The 19,540-nt window shown below is 42.1% G+C and overlaps 1 protein-coding gene across 1 annotated transcript in view; it reads right to left on the reverse strand.

Annotated features, from left to right (window-relative positions):
• The window catches only part of MPHOSPH9 (M-phase phosphoprotein 9), an 855,600-nt gene that overhangs the window by 627,402 nt on the left and 208,658 nt on the right, over positions 1-19,540 (reverse strand). Inside the window, exon 5 of the mRNA XM_053699773.1 lies at positions 7,115-7,677. Coding sequence (XP_053555748.1) covers positions 7,115-7,677 — 563 coding nt within the window. The remainder of the gene's footprint in view (positions 1-7,114; positions 7,678-19,540) is intronic.

Here is a 19,540-nt window from a genome sequence, read left to right on the forward strand (position 1 = left end):
TACCAGGTCCTGCGTGGCTAAGCAGGCGCTGTCAAAAACACCAAAGCCCTCTCCTGCTTGGTCTTGACCTCCGGAGGAAATCCCACTCCCCCGGAAGAAAAGTCTGATGACTTAGAAAATCCACCTCCCAGTTCTCAACACCTGGGATATGGATAGCTGATAGACAAGAGTGAGTCTCTGTCCAGTGAATTATTGTAAGACTTCTAACATCACTAGGGAACTTCTGTTCCCCCTTGATGGCTGATGTAAGCCACAGTCGTGTATATTGTCCGACTGAGTATGATGTACCTCAGAGTTGCTAACTGAGGCCAAGTCTGAAGAGCATGGAATATCACTCCCAGAAAATTTATTAGAAGGAGGGTCTCCTCCTAAGTCCACTATCCCTGAGCCTTCAGGGAGTTCCAGACTGCATCCCAACCTAAAAGGCTGGCATCCATTGTAACAATTGTCCCATCTGACCTGCGGAAGGTCATACCCTTGGACAGATGGACCCGACATAGTAACCAGAGAAGAGAATCTCTGGTCTCTTGGTCCAGGTTCAACAGGGGGACAAATCTGTGTAATCCCTGTTCCTCTGACTGAGCATGCATAGTTGCAGCGGTCTGAAATGTAGACGTGCAAACGGAACTATGTCCCTTGCCGCTACCTATTAAGCCGATTTCATTCATGTACTGAGCCACCGAAGGGCGCGGATGGGATGAAAAACACGGCAGAAATTTAGAAACTTTGACAACCTGGACTCCGTCAGGTAAATTTTCATTTCTACAGAATCTATCAGAGTCCCTAGGAGGGAAACCCTTGAGATTGGGGATAGAGAACTCTTTCCTTGTTCACTTTCCACCCATGTGATCTCAGAAATGCCAGTACTATGTCCGTATGAGACTTGGCAATTTGGATGTTTGACGCCTGTATCAGGATGTCGTCTCACTAAGGGGCCACTTCTATGCCCCGCGGCCTAAGGACCGCCAAAGCGACCCCAGAACCTCCATAAAGATTCTTGGGGCTGTAGATATCCCAAAGGAAAGAGCTACAAACTGGTAATGCCTGTCTAGAAAGGCAAACCTGAAAAACGAAGGTGATCTTTATGCATCACAATGTGAGGATAAGCATCCTTCAAATCCATTGTAGTCCTCTATTGACTCTCCTGGATCATAGTTAAGATGGTATGAATAGTTTCCATCTTAAATGATGGAATTCTGAGGAATTTGTTTAAGATCTTTAGATCCAAAATAGGTCTGAAGGTTCCCTCACCTTGGGAACCACAAACAGATTTGAGTAAAAACTCTGTCCCTGTTCCTCTCTTGGAACTGGATGGATCTCGTACACAATGTAAGAATGCCTCTTTATCTGGTTTGCAGATAATTGTGAAAGGCGAAATCTCCCCTTTTTTTGGGGGGGAATCTTTGAAATCCAGAAGATATCTCTGGGATATAAATTCCAATGCCTAGGGATCCTGGGCATCTCTTGCCCACGCCCGGGCGAAGAATGAAAGTCTGCCCCCTATAGGATCAGTTACCGGATAGGGGTACGTTCCTACATGCTGCCTTAGAGGCAGCAGAGGGCTCCTTGGCCTGCTTATCTTTGTTCCAGGTCCAATTGTCTCCAGACCACCTTGGACTGAGCAAAAATTCCCTCTTGTTTTGCCTTAGAGGAAGTGGATTCCACACCTGCCCTGAAGATTTAAAAGGCACGAAAATTAGACCTTTTTTTGGCCCTTGATTCCTATCCTGAGGAAGGGTATGACCTTTTCCTCCAGTGATATAAGCAATAATCTCCTTCAAACCAGGCCCTAATAGGGTCTGCCCCTTGAAGGGAAGTTAAGTAGCTTATTTATTAAAGTCACGACAGCTGACCATGATATAAGCCATAGCGCTCTGCGCGCCAGTATAGTAAAAAACAGAATTCTTAGCCGTTAGTCTAATGAACAAAGGCATCAGAAAACAAGGAATTGGCTAGCATAAGCTTGTCAAATATATTCATCCAATGGAGTCGCTAACTGTAAAGCCTCATCAAGAGACTCAACCCAGAACGCCGCAGCAGCAGTGACAGAAGCAATGTATGCAAGGGGCTGCAGGATAAAACCCTGTTGAATAAACATTTTTTATCCATTGGATCTAAAAAGCACAACTGTCCTCGCCAGAGGTAGTGGTACGCTTAGCTAGAGTAGAAACTCTTCTCTCCACCTTAGGAACTGTCTGCCAGAAGTCCCGTGTGGTGGTAACTATTAGAAAACATTCTTCTAAAAAATAGGAGGGGAAGAGAACGGCACACCTGGTCTATCCCATTCCTTAAAAAAAAAAAATTTTTAGTAAACCTCTTTAGGTATTGGAAAAACATCAGTACACACCGGCACTGCATATTATTTATCCAGTCTACACAATTTCTCTGGCCCTGCGATTGTACACATTCATTCAGAGCAGCCAAAGCCTCCCTGAGCAACAAGTGGAGGTTCTCAAGCATAAATTTTAAATGTAGAAATATCAGAATCAGGTTAAATCATCTTCCCTGAGTCAAAAAAATCACCCACAGACTAAGCATATTGTGAGGTAGTATCATACATGGTTCTTAAAGCGTCTGTATGCTCTGTATCTACCCCCAGAGCTATCTGCTTTCCTTTAAGTTCAGGTAGTCTGACTAATACTGCTGCCAGAGTATTATTCACCACCTTTGCCATGTCTTGTAAAATAAACGCCATGGACGCCCTTGATGTACTTGGCGCCATTTGAGCGTGAGTCCCTGAAGCGGGAGTCGAAGGGTCTGACACGTGGGGAAAGTTAATCAGCATAACTTTCCCCTCGACAGAATCCCCTGGTAAAATAAACGCTATGGGTGCCCTTGATGTACTTGGCGCCATTTGAGCGTGAGTCCCTAAAGCGGGAGTCAAAAGGTCTGACACGTGGGGAGAGTTAGTCGGCATAACTACCCCCACGACAGAATCCTCTGGTGATAATGTTTTTAAAGACAAAAAATGATCTTTATTGTTTAACATGAAATCAGTACATCTGGTACACATTCTAAGATGGGGTTCCACCATGGCTTTAAAACATAATGAACACAGAGCTTCCTCTATGTCAGACATGTTAGAACAGACTAATAATGAGACTAATAAGCTTGGAAAACACTTCAAATCAAGTTAACAAGCAAATATATAAAACGTTACTGTGCCTTTAAGAGAAACAAATTTTGTCAAAATTTGAAAAACAGTGAAAAAAGGCAGTAAAACAAACGAAATTTTTACAGTACATGTAATAAGGTAACAGAGCATTGCACCCACTTGCAAATGGATGATTAACCCCTTAATGCAAAAAACAGATAAAAAAAACGACAGACGTTTTTAAAAACAGACACAACAAAACTGCCACAGCAGAGCTGTGGATTACCTTCCCTATAAACGATTTTGGAAGTCTTTTTAGCCCTTTAGAAATGTCCTGTAGTATTCATGGGACTGCTGAGGGAATCTGGATAATTCATTTTGTAATTTAAACTGCGCAAAAAAACGCTAAATTAGGCCCCTCCCACTCATATTACAACAGTGGGAAGCTTCAGTTAACTGTTTCTATGCAAAATTTAAGCCAGCCATGGGGAAAAAACTTAGGCCCCAATAAGTTTTATCACCAAACATATGTTAAAAAACGATTAAACATGCCAGCAAACGTTTTAAAACACATTTTTACAAGAGTATGTATCTCTATTAATAAACCTGATACCAGTCGCTTTTACTGCATTTAAGGCTATACCAACATTACAGTGTTATCACCAATGTACGTTAAAAAACGATTAAACATGCCAGCAAACGTTTTAAAACACATTTTTATAAGAGTATGTATCTCTATTAATAAGCCTGATACCAGTCGCTATCGCTGCATTTAAGGCTTTACTTACATTACTTCGGTATCAGCAGTATTTTCTTAGTCAATTCCATTCCTAGAAAAATATTTTACTGCACATACCTTATCTGCAGGAAAACCTGCACGCCATTCCCCCTCTGAAGTACCTCACTCCTCAGAATGTGTGAGAACAGCAAATGGATCTCAGTTACGTCTGCTAAGATCATAGAAAAACGCAGGCAGATTCTTCTTCCAAATACTGCCTGAGATAAACAGCACACTCCGGTGCCATTTAAAAATAACAAACTTTTGATTGAAGAATAAACTAAGTATAAATCACCACAGACTCTCACGACCTCCTATCTATGTTGAGGCTTGCAAGAGAATGACTGAATATGGCAGTTAGGGGAGGAGCTATATAGCAGCTTTGCTGTGGGTGGACTCTTGCAACTTCCTGTTGGGAAGGAGAATATATTCCATAAGTAATGGATGATCCGTGGACTGGATACACTTAACAAGAGAAATCAAGCACAAACTTACTTCACCACCTCCATAGGAGGCAAAGTTTGTAAAACTGAATTGTGGGTGTGGTGAGGGGTGTATTTATAGGCATTTTGAGGTTTGGGAAACTTTGCCCCTCCTGGTAGGATTGTATATCTCATACGTCACTAGCTTATGGACTCTTGCCAATTACATGAAAGAAAAACACAGGCACCTTTATACCTCCAATGGCCGGGGCAGTCACCACCTCATATGACCCGGACTACAGAAACCGCTTAGTCTCCTGTGCTGCAGATCAACAGAGGAAGTGAAACTCACACCCGGTCACCTGAAGTTCCACCATTGCCAGAGCCACATCTCACACATAACGCAGCAATAACACAATAAACAATATTATGTATAACCCCCCCCTGTTCAATAATCCTCTCACTAGGAATATTAACCCTTGATTCCATAAGAAAAAAAACGTGCCACACTGTGACCCTGTCTTCTGTGTTATCATTATGTATAAAAAAATGAAACAATATTACCAGAATCAATGCCGTGGAACAGGAACACGCCCCTTCAAGTGTGACAGGTAGAAGCATCGCTCCTGACATGGACTTGAGTGCAGAAAGCAGGCAGCGAAACTCGTCAAAGCTGATTGCTTGTGGAGCTGTTAATATGAGTCAGGATGGTTTCGCAGAAAGACTCTCCCTGCATCTCCGGACTCTACCTTTCACCCAGGCTCTCACTGAGAGGCTGACAGGACTACTTAAAACTCCAATCCCATTCCGAAGAGTACTACCCTCCATAAGAGACTACTCCGAATCTTCGGCACTTCTCTGCCATCCTCCTGTGACGAAAGGCAAAGAATGACTGGGGGATGAGGGGAGTGGGGGAGGTATTTAAGCCTTTGGCTGGGGTGTCTTTGCCTACTCCTGGTGGCCAGGTTCTTATTTCCCAAAAGTAATGAATAAAGCCGTGGACTCTCCTCCCCTTTAGATGGAAATTAGACATTTCCTTACACAAGACACAACTAAGATTTTAATGTACACTATTATCCTTTCCCGCCTCAACAACTTCAACCCCATCCTCTCTGGTCTCCCTAGCTGCCACCTAGCTCCTTTAAATACATAATGAATGTATCTGCCAGGCTCATCTTCCTTACACGTCGCTCTTCATCTGCTGCACCTCTCTGCCAATCCCTTCACTGACTTCCTTTTGCCTGCAGGATTAAAATTCTGACTGACATACAAGGCCCCCAACTGCACTGCTCCCCCCTATATCTCAGACCTGGTCTAAAGATACTCTCCCTCCCGTCCCCTTTGCTCTGCTCACGACCTCCTCCTTTCGTTACCTCCTCACATTCCCGTTTACAGGACTTCTCCAGACTGGCTCCCATCTTGTGGAACTCTCTGCCTCGCTCCACAAGACTCCCCCCTAGTTTTGAAAGCTTCCAGCGCTCCTAAAGACTCTGCTGTTCAGGGATGCATACAACCTACACTAACCTATCCTAATACCAGTTACCGTCCTCCATTATGAACCCCCTTAGCATGTAAGCCTAAGAACCCAACTGTTTGCAGATCACCTTCATAAGAGCTGAATGCAATAGTGTGACTCTCAGCAGGGCCCTCTACTCATTTGATCCCTATAAATGTTACCTTGTATCCTGCCTATGTTTATAGCGCTGCAGAATCTGTTGGCGCTCTACAAATAACCGATAATAGTTACAACTATTATCAAATTTGCTTTGTTCCAATGGTATTCTTTGTTGAAGATATACCTAGGTAGGGGTCTGGAGCACTACATGGCAGAAAATAGTGCTGCCATCTAGTGCTCATGCAAATGGATAACATTCTTGCATGTAACATTCTGCTGCCATATAGTGCTCCAGACACATGCACGCTCCTGCGCATACGTCACTGCTTTTCAAAAAAAAGATACCAAGAAGATAGAGAAAACTTGATAAAAGAAGTTAATTAGAAAATTGTTTAAAATTGCATGGTGTATCTGAATCATCAAATAAAAATGTTGCCTTAATTGTGGAAGTGCAGACTCCAAACTTATCACTGTTATGTTTCACGCAGCCACTGGTTGCATACTCTAGTGACCCATTTATAACTATTGCTAATTTTAGCCCAAAAAAAAACCTAGGTTACAAGATGGAGGCATCCATTGTTTTTAGAAGCACTAAAACTTTACTCTAATTGTATATAATTCTAAAATATACGTCTTTGCTTTGAATAGATAATGCAATAAAGAATTGACCTAGTGTTCATGTCCCCGCCCACCCTTCCATCACTTTATGCCAAGAAAAGAAAGAGAAGAAAAAAAAGAGAAAGAGAAGAAAAAAAAGAGAAAGAGAAGAAAAAAAAAGAGAAAGAGAAGAAAAAAAGAGAGAAAGAAGAGGAAAAAAAGAGAAAGAAGAGGAAAAAAAGAGAAAGAAGAGGAAAAAAGAGAAAAAAAGAGAGAAGAAAAAAAGAGAAAAAAAGAGAGAAGAAAAAAAGAGAGAAGAAAAAAAGAGAAAGAGAAGGAAAAAAAAGAGAAAGAAGAAAAAAAGAGAGAGAGAGAGAGAGAGAGAGAGAGAGAGAGAGAGAGAGATAAGAAGAGAGAGAGATAGAGAGAGAGAGAGAGAAAAAGAAAATATAAAAAAAATAGAAAGAGAGAAAAAAAAAGAGACAGAGAGAGAGAGAGAGAAAGAAAAAGAGAGAGAGAGAGAGAGAGAGAGAGAGAAAGAGAGAGAAAAAGAAAGAAAGAAAGAAAGACAGAAAGAAAGAAAGAGAGAGAGAGAGAGAGAGAATTACCTGTTCGATGTTTCACAGTTACTATTCCTGTCTATATTTTTATCAAAAGCTAAATGAGGTCCTTTGTGTTCCCTTGTAAACTTAACATCTTCAGCTGATTTTCTTGGCGTTGGCAACTGACAGTTTTTATCAGAAACTTTTATAAAGTGCATTTTAGTTTTTTTAGATTCTTGTAACACATTATGATGTGCCAAAGTCTTTGATATGCTTTCTCTTAAAGTTTGTTCCATATTTGGCATGCTCTCCCTCAAGGTATTCTGACTGTGGCTACTAAAACAAGCATTTGGCTCAGAGGCAGAGTGTGTTCCATAGCCGCTGCTTACAGATGTGCTCTCCAAAAAATGCTCTTGCATGTTGAAATGTTTCTGTTTTATATCATGTTCATCAGTAACGGGGAAAAGGCGGGCTCCTTCCGCTTTTCTGTCTTTGTCTACGGTACTGCGGCATTCAAGTGGATGTGTGCGGTTCGCCATAGTTAAATTAGTTTCTCCTGTACAGGAATTCCAAAGGGGACATGATTGGCCCTGTAACTTTATTAAATGTTTAATTTCATTGTGTATGAGCTGAAAAGAGAAGGAATGTGGACAATTATAAATTCAGTTTGATGGATAAATATGAAAAACGGAAATGTATAATTGGTGACTAAGACTGCAAGACAAATAAGTATATCCAGTTTATTGTAATAAAAAAAACAAAAGCAAATAAAATGCAGAGAAATCATCATGTGGCATGAAATAATTATTTTACTTTAGGGCATTACATGTCTTCTTTAAAAGGAGAAATTAAAAAAAGTAAATACACAAGTTAATTTCAATTAAAACTATGTTTTGCTATATGTATATAATAACACTTAAAAAAAAAGTGTCGCTGTTTTAGTGAAACCTTTTACTATGCAAAGAGCATATGAACCCTGTGCCTGCTTAGAGGGTATCCTGTGTCATGTATGTGTCCGTTACAATGCAAATTGAGTAATCTCAAACACAATAAATACTCTCTGACCAGGCAGTGTTTAAATGTAGGTGCGCAAGGCATATGTAAATATGCTTCAGGTACAGTAATCTTTAATTGCGATAACTTTAAACATAACCTTTTTCTTGGCTAATATATGTGCTTTGAGACAATGACAAGGGGCATATGTGTGTATCCACAAACACCAGCTAACTCCCAATAGTGCATTGCTTCTTCTAATTCTAGCTAGGTATGCTTTTCAACAATCCAATACCAAGAGAATGAAATAAATTTGATGTCTTTTAAAAAATTGCATGCTATATCTGAACCGCAAATGTTTAATTTTGACTTTCATGTCCCTTTTACTGAAAACATATTCTTTTTTACATACTAATTATTATGGAGTATGCATCTGCCTTTGTGTCTACCCAGTACCATTTCTTCTCTCTAATCTCTCCCTTGATTTGACCAAAATCACACACGGTTAAATGTAAGTATTGCAATAACTGCAGAGGATTAGAGTGCGGCTTTGCCCCGTTAACAAGGTTCTGGCTTCCTGTTATTGTATACTCACATGTGCCCTGATTTTCAATAGAATGCCCAAGTAGTGACGTCTGCAGCTAGCAAACATTCAAATGAATTCTACTTATTGTAATAGTGTAGATTTGGAACTTTTAGTTTCCAGGTTTGTATGAGGGGCTAAATAGAAAATCAAGACAGAGCAAAAAGCACCATAAATTGCATCTGTTTTAAATTTTCAAAAAAAACAGAATTTATGTTTACCTGATAAATTACTTTCTCCAACGGTGTGTCCGGTCCACGGCGTCATCCTTACTTGTGGGATATTCTCTTCCCCAACAGGAAATGGCAAAGAGCCCAGCAAAGCTGGTCACATGATCCCTCCTAGGCTCCGCCTACCCCAGTCATTCGACCGACGTTAAGGAGGAATATTTGCATAGGAGAAACCATATGATACCGTGGTGACTGTAGTTAAAGAAAATAAATTATCAGACCTGATTAAAAAACCAGGGCGGGCCGTGGACCGGACACACCGTTGGAGAAAGTAATTTATCAGGTAAACATAAATTCTGTTTTCTCCAACATAGGTGTGTCCGGTCCACGGCGTCATCCTTACTTGTGGGAACCAATACCAAAGCTTTAGGACACGGATGATGGGAGGGAGCAAATCAGGTCACCTAGATGGAAGGCACCACGGCTTGCAAAACCTTTCTCCCAAAAATAGCCTCAGAAGAAGCAAAAGTATCAAACTTGTAAAATTTGGTAAAAGTGTGCAGTGAAGACCAAGTCGCTGCCCTACATATCTGATCAACAGAAGCCTCGTTCTTGAAGGCCCATGTGGAAGCCACAGCCCTAGTGGAATGAGCTGTGATTCTTTCGGGAGGCTGCCGTCCGGCAGTCTCGTAAGCCAATCTGATGATGCTTTTAATCCAAAAAGAGAGAGAGGTAGAAGTTGCTTTTTGACCTCTCCTTTTACCGGAATAAACAATAAACAAGGAAGATGTTTGTCTAAAATCCTTTGTAGCATCTAAATAGAATTTTAGAGCGCGAACAACATCCAAATTGTGCAACAAACGTTCCTTCTTCGAAACTGGTTTCGGACACAGAGAAGGTACGATAATCTCCTGGTTAATGTTTTTGTTAGAAACAACTTTTGGAAGAAAACCAGGTTTAGTACGTAAAACCACCTTATCTGCATGGAACACCAGATAAGGAGGAGAACACTGCAGAGCAGATAATTCTGAAACTCTTCTAGCAGAAGAAATTGCAACCAAAAACAAAACTTTCCAAGATAATAACTTAATATCAACGGAATGTAAGGGTTCAAACGGAACCCCCTGAAGAACTGAAAGAACTAAGTTGAGACTCCAAGGAGGAGTCAAAGGTTTGTAAACAGGCTTGATTCTAACCAGAGCCTGAACAAAGGCTTGAACATCTGGCACAGCTGCCAGCTTTTTGTGAAGTAACACAGACAAGGCAGAAATCTGTCCCTTCAGGGAACTTGCAGATAATCCTTTTTCCAATCCTTCTTGAAGGAAGGATAGAATCTTAGGAATCTTAACCTTGTCCCAAGGGAATCCTTTAGATTCACACCAACAGATATATTTTTTCCAAAGTTTGTGGTAAATCTTTCTAGTCACAGGCTTTCTGGCCTGAACAAGAGTATCGATAACAGAATCTGAGAACCCTCGCTTCGATAAGATCAAGCGTTCAATCTCCAAGCAGTCAGCTGGAGTGAGACCAGATTCGGATGTTCGAACGGACCTTGAACAAGAAGGTCTCGTCTCAAAGGTAGCTTCCATGGTGGAGCCGATGACATATTCACCAGATCTGCATACCAAGTCCTGCGTGGCCACGCAGGAGCTATCAAGATCACTGACGCCCTTTCCTGATTGATCCTGGCTACCAGCCTGGGGATGAGAGGAAACGGCGGGAATACATAAGCTAGTTTGAAGGTCCAAGGTGCTACTAGTGCATCCACTAGAGCCGCCTTGGGATCCCTGGATCTGGACCCGTAGCAAGGAACTTTGAAGTTCTGACGAGAGGCCATCAGATCCATGTCTGGAATGCCCCACAGTTGAGTGACTTGGGCAAAGATTTCCGGATGGAGTTCCCACTCCCCCGGATGCAATGTCTGACGACTCAGAAAATCCGCTTCCCAATTTTCCACTCCTGGGATGTGGATAGCAGACAGGTGGCAGGAGTGAGACTCCGCCCATAGAATGATTTTGGTCACTTCTTCCATCGCCAGGGAACTCCTTGTTCCCCCCTGATGGTTGATGTACGCAACAGTTGTCATGTTGTCTGATTGAAACCGTATGAACTTGGCCCTCGCTAGCTGAGGCCAAGCCTTGAGAGCATTGAATATCGCTCTCAGTTCCAGAATATTTATCGGTAGAAGAGATTCTTCCCGAGACCAAAGACCCTGAGCTTTCAGGGATCCCCAGACCGCGCCCCAGCCCATCAGACTGGCGTCGGTCGTGACAATGACCCACTCTGGTCTGCGGAAGGTCATCCCTTGTGACAGGTTGTCCAGGGACAGCCACCAACGGAGTGAGTCTCTGGTCCTCTGATTTACTTGTATCCTCGGAGACAAGTTTGTATAGTCCCCATTCCACTGACTGAGCATGCACAGTTGTAATGGTCTTAGATGAATGCGCGCAAAAGGAACTATGTCCATTGCCGCTACCATCAAACCTATCACTTCCATGCACTGCGCTATGGAAGGAAGAGGAACGGAATGAAGTATCCGACAAGAGTCTAGAAGTTTTGTTTTTCTGGCCTCTGTCAGAAAAATCCTCATTTCTAAGGAGTCTATTATTGTCCCCAAGAAGGGAACCCTTGTTGACGGAGATAGAGAACTCTTTTCCACGTTCACTTTCCATCCGTGAGATCTGAGAAAGGCCAGGACGATGTCCGTGTGAGCCTTTGCTTGAGGAAGGGACGACGCTTGAATCAGAATGTCGTCCAAGTAAGGTACTACAGCAATGCCCCTTGGTCTTAGCACAGCTAGAAGGGACCCTAGTACCTTTGTGAAAATCCTTGGAGCAGTGGCTAATCCGAAAGGAAGCGCCACGAACTGGTAATGCTTGTCCAGGAATGCGAACCTTAGGAACCGATGATGTTCCTTGTGGATAGGAATATGTAGATACGCATCCTTTAAATCCACCGTGGTCATGAATTGACCTTCCTGGATGGAAGGAAGAATTGTTCGAATGGTTTCCATTTTGAACGATGGAACCTTGAGAAACTTGTTTAAGATCTTGAGATCTAAGATTGGTCTGAACGTTCCCTCTTTTTTGGGAACTATGAACAGATTGGAGTAGAACCCCATCCCTTGTTCTCCTAATGGAACAGGATGAATCACTCCCATTTTTAACAGGTCTTCTACACAACGTAAGAATGCCTGTCTTTTTATGTGGTCTGAAGACAACTGAGACCTGTGGAACCTCCCCCTTGGGGGAAGCCCCTTGAATTCCAGAAGATAACCTTGGGAGACTATTTCTAGCGCCCAAGGATCCAGAACATCTCTTGCCCAAGCCGAGCGAAGAGAGAGAGTCTGCCCCCCACCAGATCCGGTCCCGGATCGGGGGCCAACATTTCATGCTGTCTTGGTAGCAGTGGCAGGTTTCTTGGCCTGCTTTCCCTTGTTCCAGCCTTGCATTGGTCTCCAAGCTGCCTTGGCTTGAGAAGTATTACCCTCTTGCTTAGAGGACGTAGCACTTTGGGCTGGTCCGTTTCTACGAAAGGGACGAAAATTAGGTTTATTTTTGGCCTTGAAAGGCCGATCCTGAGGAAGGGCGTGGCCCTTACCCCCAGTGATATCAGAGATAATCTCTTTCAAGTCAGGGCCAAACAGCGTTTTCCCCTTGAAAGGAATGTTAAGTAGCTTGTTCTTGGAAGACGCATCAGCTGACCAAGATTTCAACCAAAGCGCTCTGCGCGCCACAATAGCAAACCCAGAATCCTTAGCCGCTAACCTAGCCAATTGCAAAGTGGCGTCTAGGGTGAAAGAATTAGCCAATTTGAGAGCATTGATTCTGTCCATAATCTCCTCATAAGGAGGAGAATCACTATCGACCGCCTTTACCAATCAAACCAGAAACACGCGGCTGTAGCGACAGGGACAATGCATGAAATTGGTTGTAGAAGGTAACCCTGCTGAACAAACATCTTTTTAAGTAAACCTTCTAATTTTTTATCCATAGGATCTTTGAAAGCACAACTATCTTCTATGGGTATAGTGGTGCGTTTGTTTAAAGTGGAAACCGCTCCCTCGACCTTGGGGACTGTCTGCCATAAGTCCTTTCTGGGGTCGACCATAGGAAACAATTTTTTAAATATGGGGGGAGGGACGAAAGGAATACCGGGCCTTTCCCATTCTTTATTTACAATGTCCGCCACCCGCTTGGGTATAGGAAAAGCTTCTGGGAGCCCCGGGACCTCTAGGAACTTGTCCATTTTACATAGTTTCTCTGGGATGACCAACTTGTCACAATCATCCAGAGTGGATAATACCTCCTTAAGCAGGATGCGGAGATGTTCCAACTTAAATTTAAACGTAATCACATCAGGTTCAGCTTGTTGAGAAATGTTCCCTGAATCAGTAATTTCTCCCTCAGACAAAACCTCCCTGGCCCCATCAGACTGGTTTAGGGGCCCTTCAGAACCATTATTATCAGCGTCGTCATGCTCTTCAGTATCTAAAACAGAGCAGTCGCGCTTACGCTGATAAGTGTGCATTTTGGCTAAAATGTTTTTGACAGAATTATCCATTACAGCCGTTAATTGTTGCATAGTAAGGAGTATTGGCGCGCTAGATGTACTAGGGGCCTCCTGAGTGGGCAAGACTCGTGTAGACGAAGGAGGGAATGATGCAGTACCATGCTTACTCCCCTCACTTGAGGAATCATCTTGGGCATCATTGTCATTGTCACATAAATCACATTTATTTAAATGAGAAGGAACTCTGGCTTCCCCACATTCAGAACACAGTCTATCTGGTAGTTCAGACATGTTAAACAGGCATAAACTTGATAACAAAGTACAAAAAACGTTTTAAAATAAAACCGTTACTGTCACTTTAAATTTTAAACTGAACACACTTTATTACTGCAATTGCGAAAAAATATGAAGGAATTGTTCAAAATTCACCAAAATTTCACCACAGTGTCTTAAAGCCTTAAAAGTATTGCACACCAAATTTGGAAGCTTTAACCCTTAAAATAACGGAACCGGAGCCGTTTTTAACTTTAACCCCTTTACAGTCCCTGGTATCTGCTTTGCTGAGACCCAACCAAGCCCAAAGGGGAATACGATACCAAATGACGCCTTCAGAAAGTCTTTTCTATGTATCAGAGCTCCTCACACATGCGACTGCATGTCATGCCTCTCAAAAACAAGTGCGCAACACCGGCGCGAAAATGAGGCTCTGCCTATGATTTGGGAAAGCCCCTAAAGAGAAAGGTGTCTAAAAAAGTGCCTGCCGATATAATCTTATCAAAATACCCAGATTAAATGATTCCTCAAGGCTAAATATGTGTTAATAATGAATCGATTTAGCCCAGAAAAAGTCTACAGTCTTAATAAGCCCTTGTGAAGCCCTTATTTACAATCTTAATAAACATGGCTTACCGGATCCCATAGGGAAAATGACAGCTTCCAGCATTACATCGTCTTGTTAGAATGTGTCATACCTCAAGCAGCAAGAGACTGCTCACTGTTCCCCCAACTGAAGTTAATTCCTCTCAACAGTCCTGTGTGGAACAGCCATGGATTTTAGTAACGGTTGCTAAAATCATTTTCCTCATACAAACAGAAATCTTCATCTCTTTTCTGTTTCTGAGTAAATAGTACATACCAGCACTATTTTAAAATAACAAACTCTTGATTGAATAATAAAAACTACAGTTAAACACTAAAAAACTCTAAGCCATCTCCGTGGAGATGTTGCCTGTACAACGGCAAAGAGAATGACTGGGGTAGGCGGAGCCTAGGAGGGATCATGTGACCAGCTTTGCTGGGCTCTTTGCCATTTCCTGTTGGGGAAGAGAATATCCCACAAGTAAGGATGACGCCGTGGACCGGACACACCTATGTTGGAGAAACATAATTTATGCTTACCAGATAAACTCCTTTCCTTCCTGGCAGGGAGAGTCCACAACTTAATTCCTTACTGTTGGGAAATACAACACCTGGCCACCAGGAGGAGACAAAGACACCCCAGCCAAAAGCTTAAATATCCCTCCCACTTCCCCTATACCCCAGTCATTCTGCAGAGGGAACAAGGAAAAGTAGGAGAAACATCAGGGTATAAAGGTGCAAGAAGAAATAATATAAAAAAGGAGCCACCCAACAAACATAAATTACGGCGGGGTCGTTGACTCTCCCTGTCAGGAAGGAAAGGAATTTATCTGGTAAGCATAAATTATGTTTTCCTTCCATAAAGCAGGGAGAGTCCACGACTTCATTCCTTACTGTTTGGAAAACTATACCCAAGCTCCAGAGGACACTGAAGGAATAATGGGAGGGAAGAAAAAAGAGGCAGACCCTATTCTGAGGGCACCACAGCCTGCAAAACGTTTCTCCCGAAAGCTGCTTCAGCCGAAGCAAACACATCAAACTTGTAAAATTTAGAAAAAGTATGTAAGGAGGACCAGGTAGCCGCCTTACAAATATGATCCATAGAGGCTTCGTTCTTAAAAGCCCAGGAGGAAGCCACTGATCTAGTGGAATGAGCCGTTATCCTCTCAGGAGGCTGTCGTCCGCTGTCTCATAAGCTAAGCGGATGACACTCCTCAACCAGAAATATAGGGAAGTCGTAGTAGCCTTCTGCCTCTCACACTTCCCCGTATAGATGACAAACAAAGAGGAATATTGTATGAATTGCTTAGTAGCCGGAAGATAGAACTTCAAGGCACAAACCAAATCTAGATTGTGAAGCAAGCATTCCTTCGCTGAAGAAGGATTAGGACACAAAGAAGGAACAACAATTTCTGATTAATGTTACAATCCGACACCACCTTAGGGAGGAAACTCTGCGCACAGAGGCAATAGCCAACAAAAAAAAGAACCTTCCAAGAAAACAATTTAATGTCAACAGTAGGGCTGCAACTAACGATTATTTTCATAATCAATTAATCGGCCTATTATTCTTTCGATAAATCGACTAATCGAATAAATAAAAAACCATAAGACTACAACTTTACATTAACACAACTGTTTGTCTAATTTTTAAACAGCAGAACAAATTTTTATAATTAAGCAAAACACCACAAACTGTTTCAAAAGAGGTAGAGCTAAAAAGAGGTAGACAATCACATATCCCACCTTTCAGAAACTTTGAATTAAAATGCAAAAATGTCAACATGACCACATGCTCCTGGCTGAGGCTGGCTCTCTTTTTACAGCTATTTTGACTGCAACAGATAAGAGGCGCTCAGATGGTGTTGAGGTGCTTAAGATGCATAAGTAGGGTTTTTTCACCAAGGTGGGATATTTATCTTTGTTAACTTGCCACCAATGCAAGGGGCCTCTTAACAAGGTAAGCCTGTACTTCATTCTATCCTAAAAAATATCTTTAATATCTATATGCACTGGTAAATAACCAGCTATAAGATTAGGGGAAAAAAATATCTAGTCCTCTCTTAAAATAATATATATATATATATATATATATATATATATATATATATATATATATATATATATATATATATATATATATATATATATATATATATACATACACACACACACATACTTATAGAGGTTGGATTTGGTGCATATTACAATTAATTAAAATATAAAAAAACAAAAAAGTGCTAAGGACTTGATATATATCAATAACAGGACAAAGTCTTACACATTTATCTATAGTAGATATAATCAGCAATAGCAAGCAATCCACTAATAATGTTGCAAACATATAATAGTGCGCACCAAATCAAATAACAAATCCTATCAATCTAGAGCTAGGTGTAAATAACAAGCTTGGCACTATATCATGCAAAGCATAGCCCCAAATTACCTGATTTAATATAAACAATCCAAATGATGACTCCTATTTTTTTTCTTGGTTGCGAATAAGCCAGGAGTAGTTAAAAACTTATACTGTCCTGAAAAAGTGAGAAGTAAACGTCTGTAAACGTCCTTTTGGCTCAGGGCATAAAACACAATACCATGTGCAGGAGCTCATTGGAGTGAAGCTGGTGCCATGCACAGATCCACTAATTGCAAACCAACTAATCGATTATGAGATTTGTTGACAATTATTTTCATAATAAGTTGTTGCAGCTCTAGTCAACAGTATGCAAAGGCTCAAACGGAGCCTTGCTGCAAATCACTAAGAACAAGATTGATGCTCCAAGGCGGAGTCTATTATTGTCCCCAGGAAATCCCCCCTTGTACTTGGAGTAAAAACTCTTTTCCAAGTTTATCTTCCATCCATGTAAGAAGGGACTCCGAGTGTTCATCCGCTAGACGAAAAGATGGTGCCTGTATCAAGATATCGTCCAGGTAAGGCACTACTGCAATGTCTCGTGTTCTGGCAACGGCTAGAAGAGCCCCCAGAACCTTCGAAAATATCCTTGGAGCAGTAGCTAGGCCAAACAGAACAGCTGTGAGCTGGAAGTGCTGGTCCAGAAAGGCAAACCTCAGGAACTGAAATATTCCCTGTGTATCGGAACGTGAAGGTATATATTCTTCAGGTCTAGGGTCGTCATAAACTGTCCTTCCTGAACCAAAGGAAGGATTGACCGTATTGTCTCCATCTTGAAAGAGGGAACACTCAGAAACTTGTTTAGGCACTTTAGGTCCAGAATTGGACGAAAAGTTCCCTCCTTCTTTGGAACCATGAAAAGGTTTGAATAAAACCTCCAAACCTCTTTCTGATGTAGGTACCGGGACATTTACTAATAGAGAGGAGAGATCCCGTACGCAACCTAAAAAGGCAGTCCTCTTTTCTGGTCTTGTAGACTGTCTGGAGAGTAGGAATCTGCCCCTGGGAGGATGAGATTTGGATCCTATCTGGTATCCCTAAGATACAACCTCCAGGACCCAAGGATCCTGTACATCCTGGAAACAAGCGTCTGAAAAAAAAGAGACAGTCTGCCCCCTACTCGATCCGATCATGAGCCGCCCCTTTATGCCGATTTGTTCTCGGCGGCCTTCATAGTCTGTTTGGACTTATTCCAGGACTGAGCCGGCTTCCAAGAACTCTTGGGCTGCTCGGACTTGGATGAGGACTGCTGTCGTTGTGATTTATAAGAACGAAAGAAATGAAAATTAGACAGTTGCCGTCCCTTAGGCCTATTCTTCTTATCCTGCGGTAGGAAGTCACCATTCCCTCCGGTAACCATAGGAATAATGGAATTTAGCCCTGGGCCGAATAAAATCTTCCCCTTGAAAGGAAGAGAAAGGAGTCTGGATTTAGAAGTCATATCCACAGACCAAGACATCAACCAGAGAGCCCAGCGGCCTAGGAACGCAAAGCCAGAAGCCTTTGCATTTAGGCGAATAATCTGCATATTTGCGTCACCGATGAGGGAGCTAGCAATTCTCAGAGTTTAAATTCTCTCCTGAATATCATCGAGGGGAGTCTCCACCTCAATAAGCTCCGACAGAGTGTTGAACCAGTAGGTAGCTGCTCCAGCAACCGCGGATAAAGCTGCCGCCGGTTGAAATAAAAACCCTGTATGTTTAAACATCTTCCTCAGAAAAGTTTCCATTTTCTTATCCATAGGCTCTCTAAAAGAAGAACTATCCTCCAGTGGGATAGTAGTACGCTTAGCAAGCATCGAAATAGCTCCATCCACCTTAGGGATGGAGCCCCAAAAATCTAATTGAGAGTCAGGGACCGGGAATAATTTTTTAAAAGTAGACGAGGGGGAAAAAGAAGTTCCTCCTCTTTCCCATTCAGTACTAATAATGTTCTTCATCTTAACTGGCACAGGAAAAGTCAGAGGGACCTTCCTGTCTTCATAAACCTTGTTTAATTTAGGGATCTTAGGTTCCACAGGGAGTTTAGCCTCTGGAACCTCTAGCGTAGACAGAACCCACTTTAATAAAAAACACAGATGCTTAATTTTAAATATAAAGGAGGATTCCTCCGCTGAAGGAGGTTTAGAAATTGAAGTCTCCGACTCAGAAAGTTCGCCCTCTAAAGCTACAGAGGTTAAAGTGAATGTAAATTTTGATGCTAAAGTGCCCGGTTTTTAAAAATTCGATTAAAAACAGGGGCACTTTAATTCATCAAAATTTACATTTCACTCGTGTTGTGAAAAAATACTTACCTTTTAATCTTGACAGCGGCTCCTGCTTCCTCCGTCCTTTCGCAAAGCCTCTTCCTGGGTCTAAAATGAGGAATCCAGCTTTCTCCAATCACTGCATCGAATCAGACACTGATTCCCCCGGGGGGGAAGCCATGATTGGAGGATGACCGATCCATCATTTCTGACGTCAGAAATGGCTTGCGACGACCGGGGGAAGCTGGAACGGCTGTCAAGTTTAAAAGGCATTTTTTCACAACGAGTGAAATGTAAATTTTGATGAATTAAAGTGCCCCTGTTTTTAATCAAATTTTTAAAAACCGGGCACTTTAGCATAAAAATTTACATTCACTTTAACTCATATAGCTTGGGACATGGTAGCTAAATCCGACAAATATTTAGATGACTCTAGGTCTGGAGAACTATGTTTAACCATTGTCTTACGTTTGTTAGAGGAAGGTAAGGCACTCAGGGCAGCAGACACCGCCGATTGTAACTGCGCAGTAAACTCAGCAGGAAAAAAGCCCACTCCAGATGGAGGATTAGTTGAGCCGCAGGGAACTGCATTTGGAGTGGGTAGTGTAGAAAGAGTAAAAATCTCTCGGGACACAGATTCCTGAGAGGTAGACGACTCAGGGGGGCTAATAGCACTATGAGTATTAGCAGGCTTGTCTCCTTTCTTAGACATTAG

Source organism: Bombina bombina, chromosome 2, assembly GCF_027579735.1.
Source record: "Bombina bombina isolate aBomBom1 chromosome 2, aBomBom1.pri, whole genome shotgun sequence".
In the NCBI taxonomy this organism is placed as follows: Eukaryota; Metazoa; Chordata; class Amphibia; order Anura; family Bombinatoridae; genus Bombina; species Bombina bombina.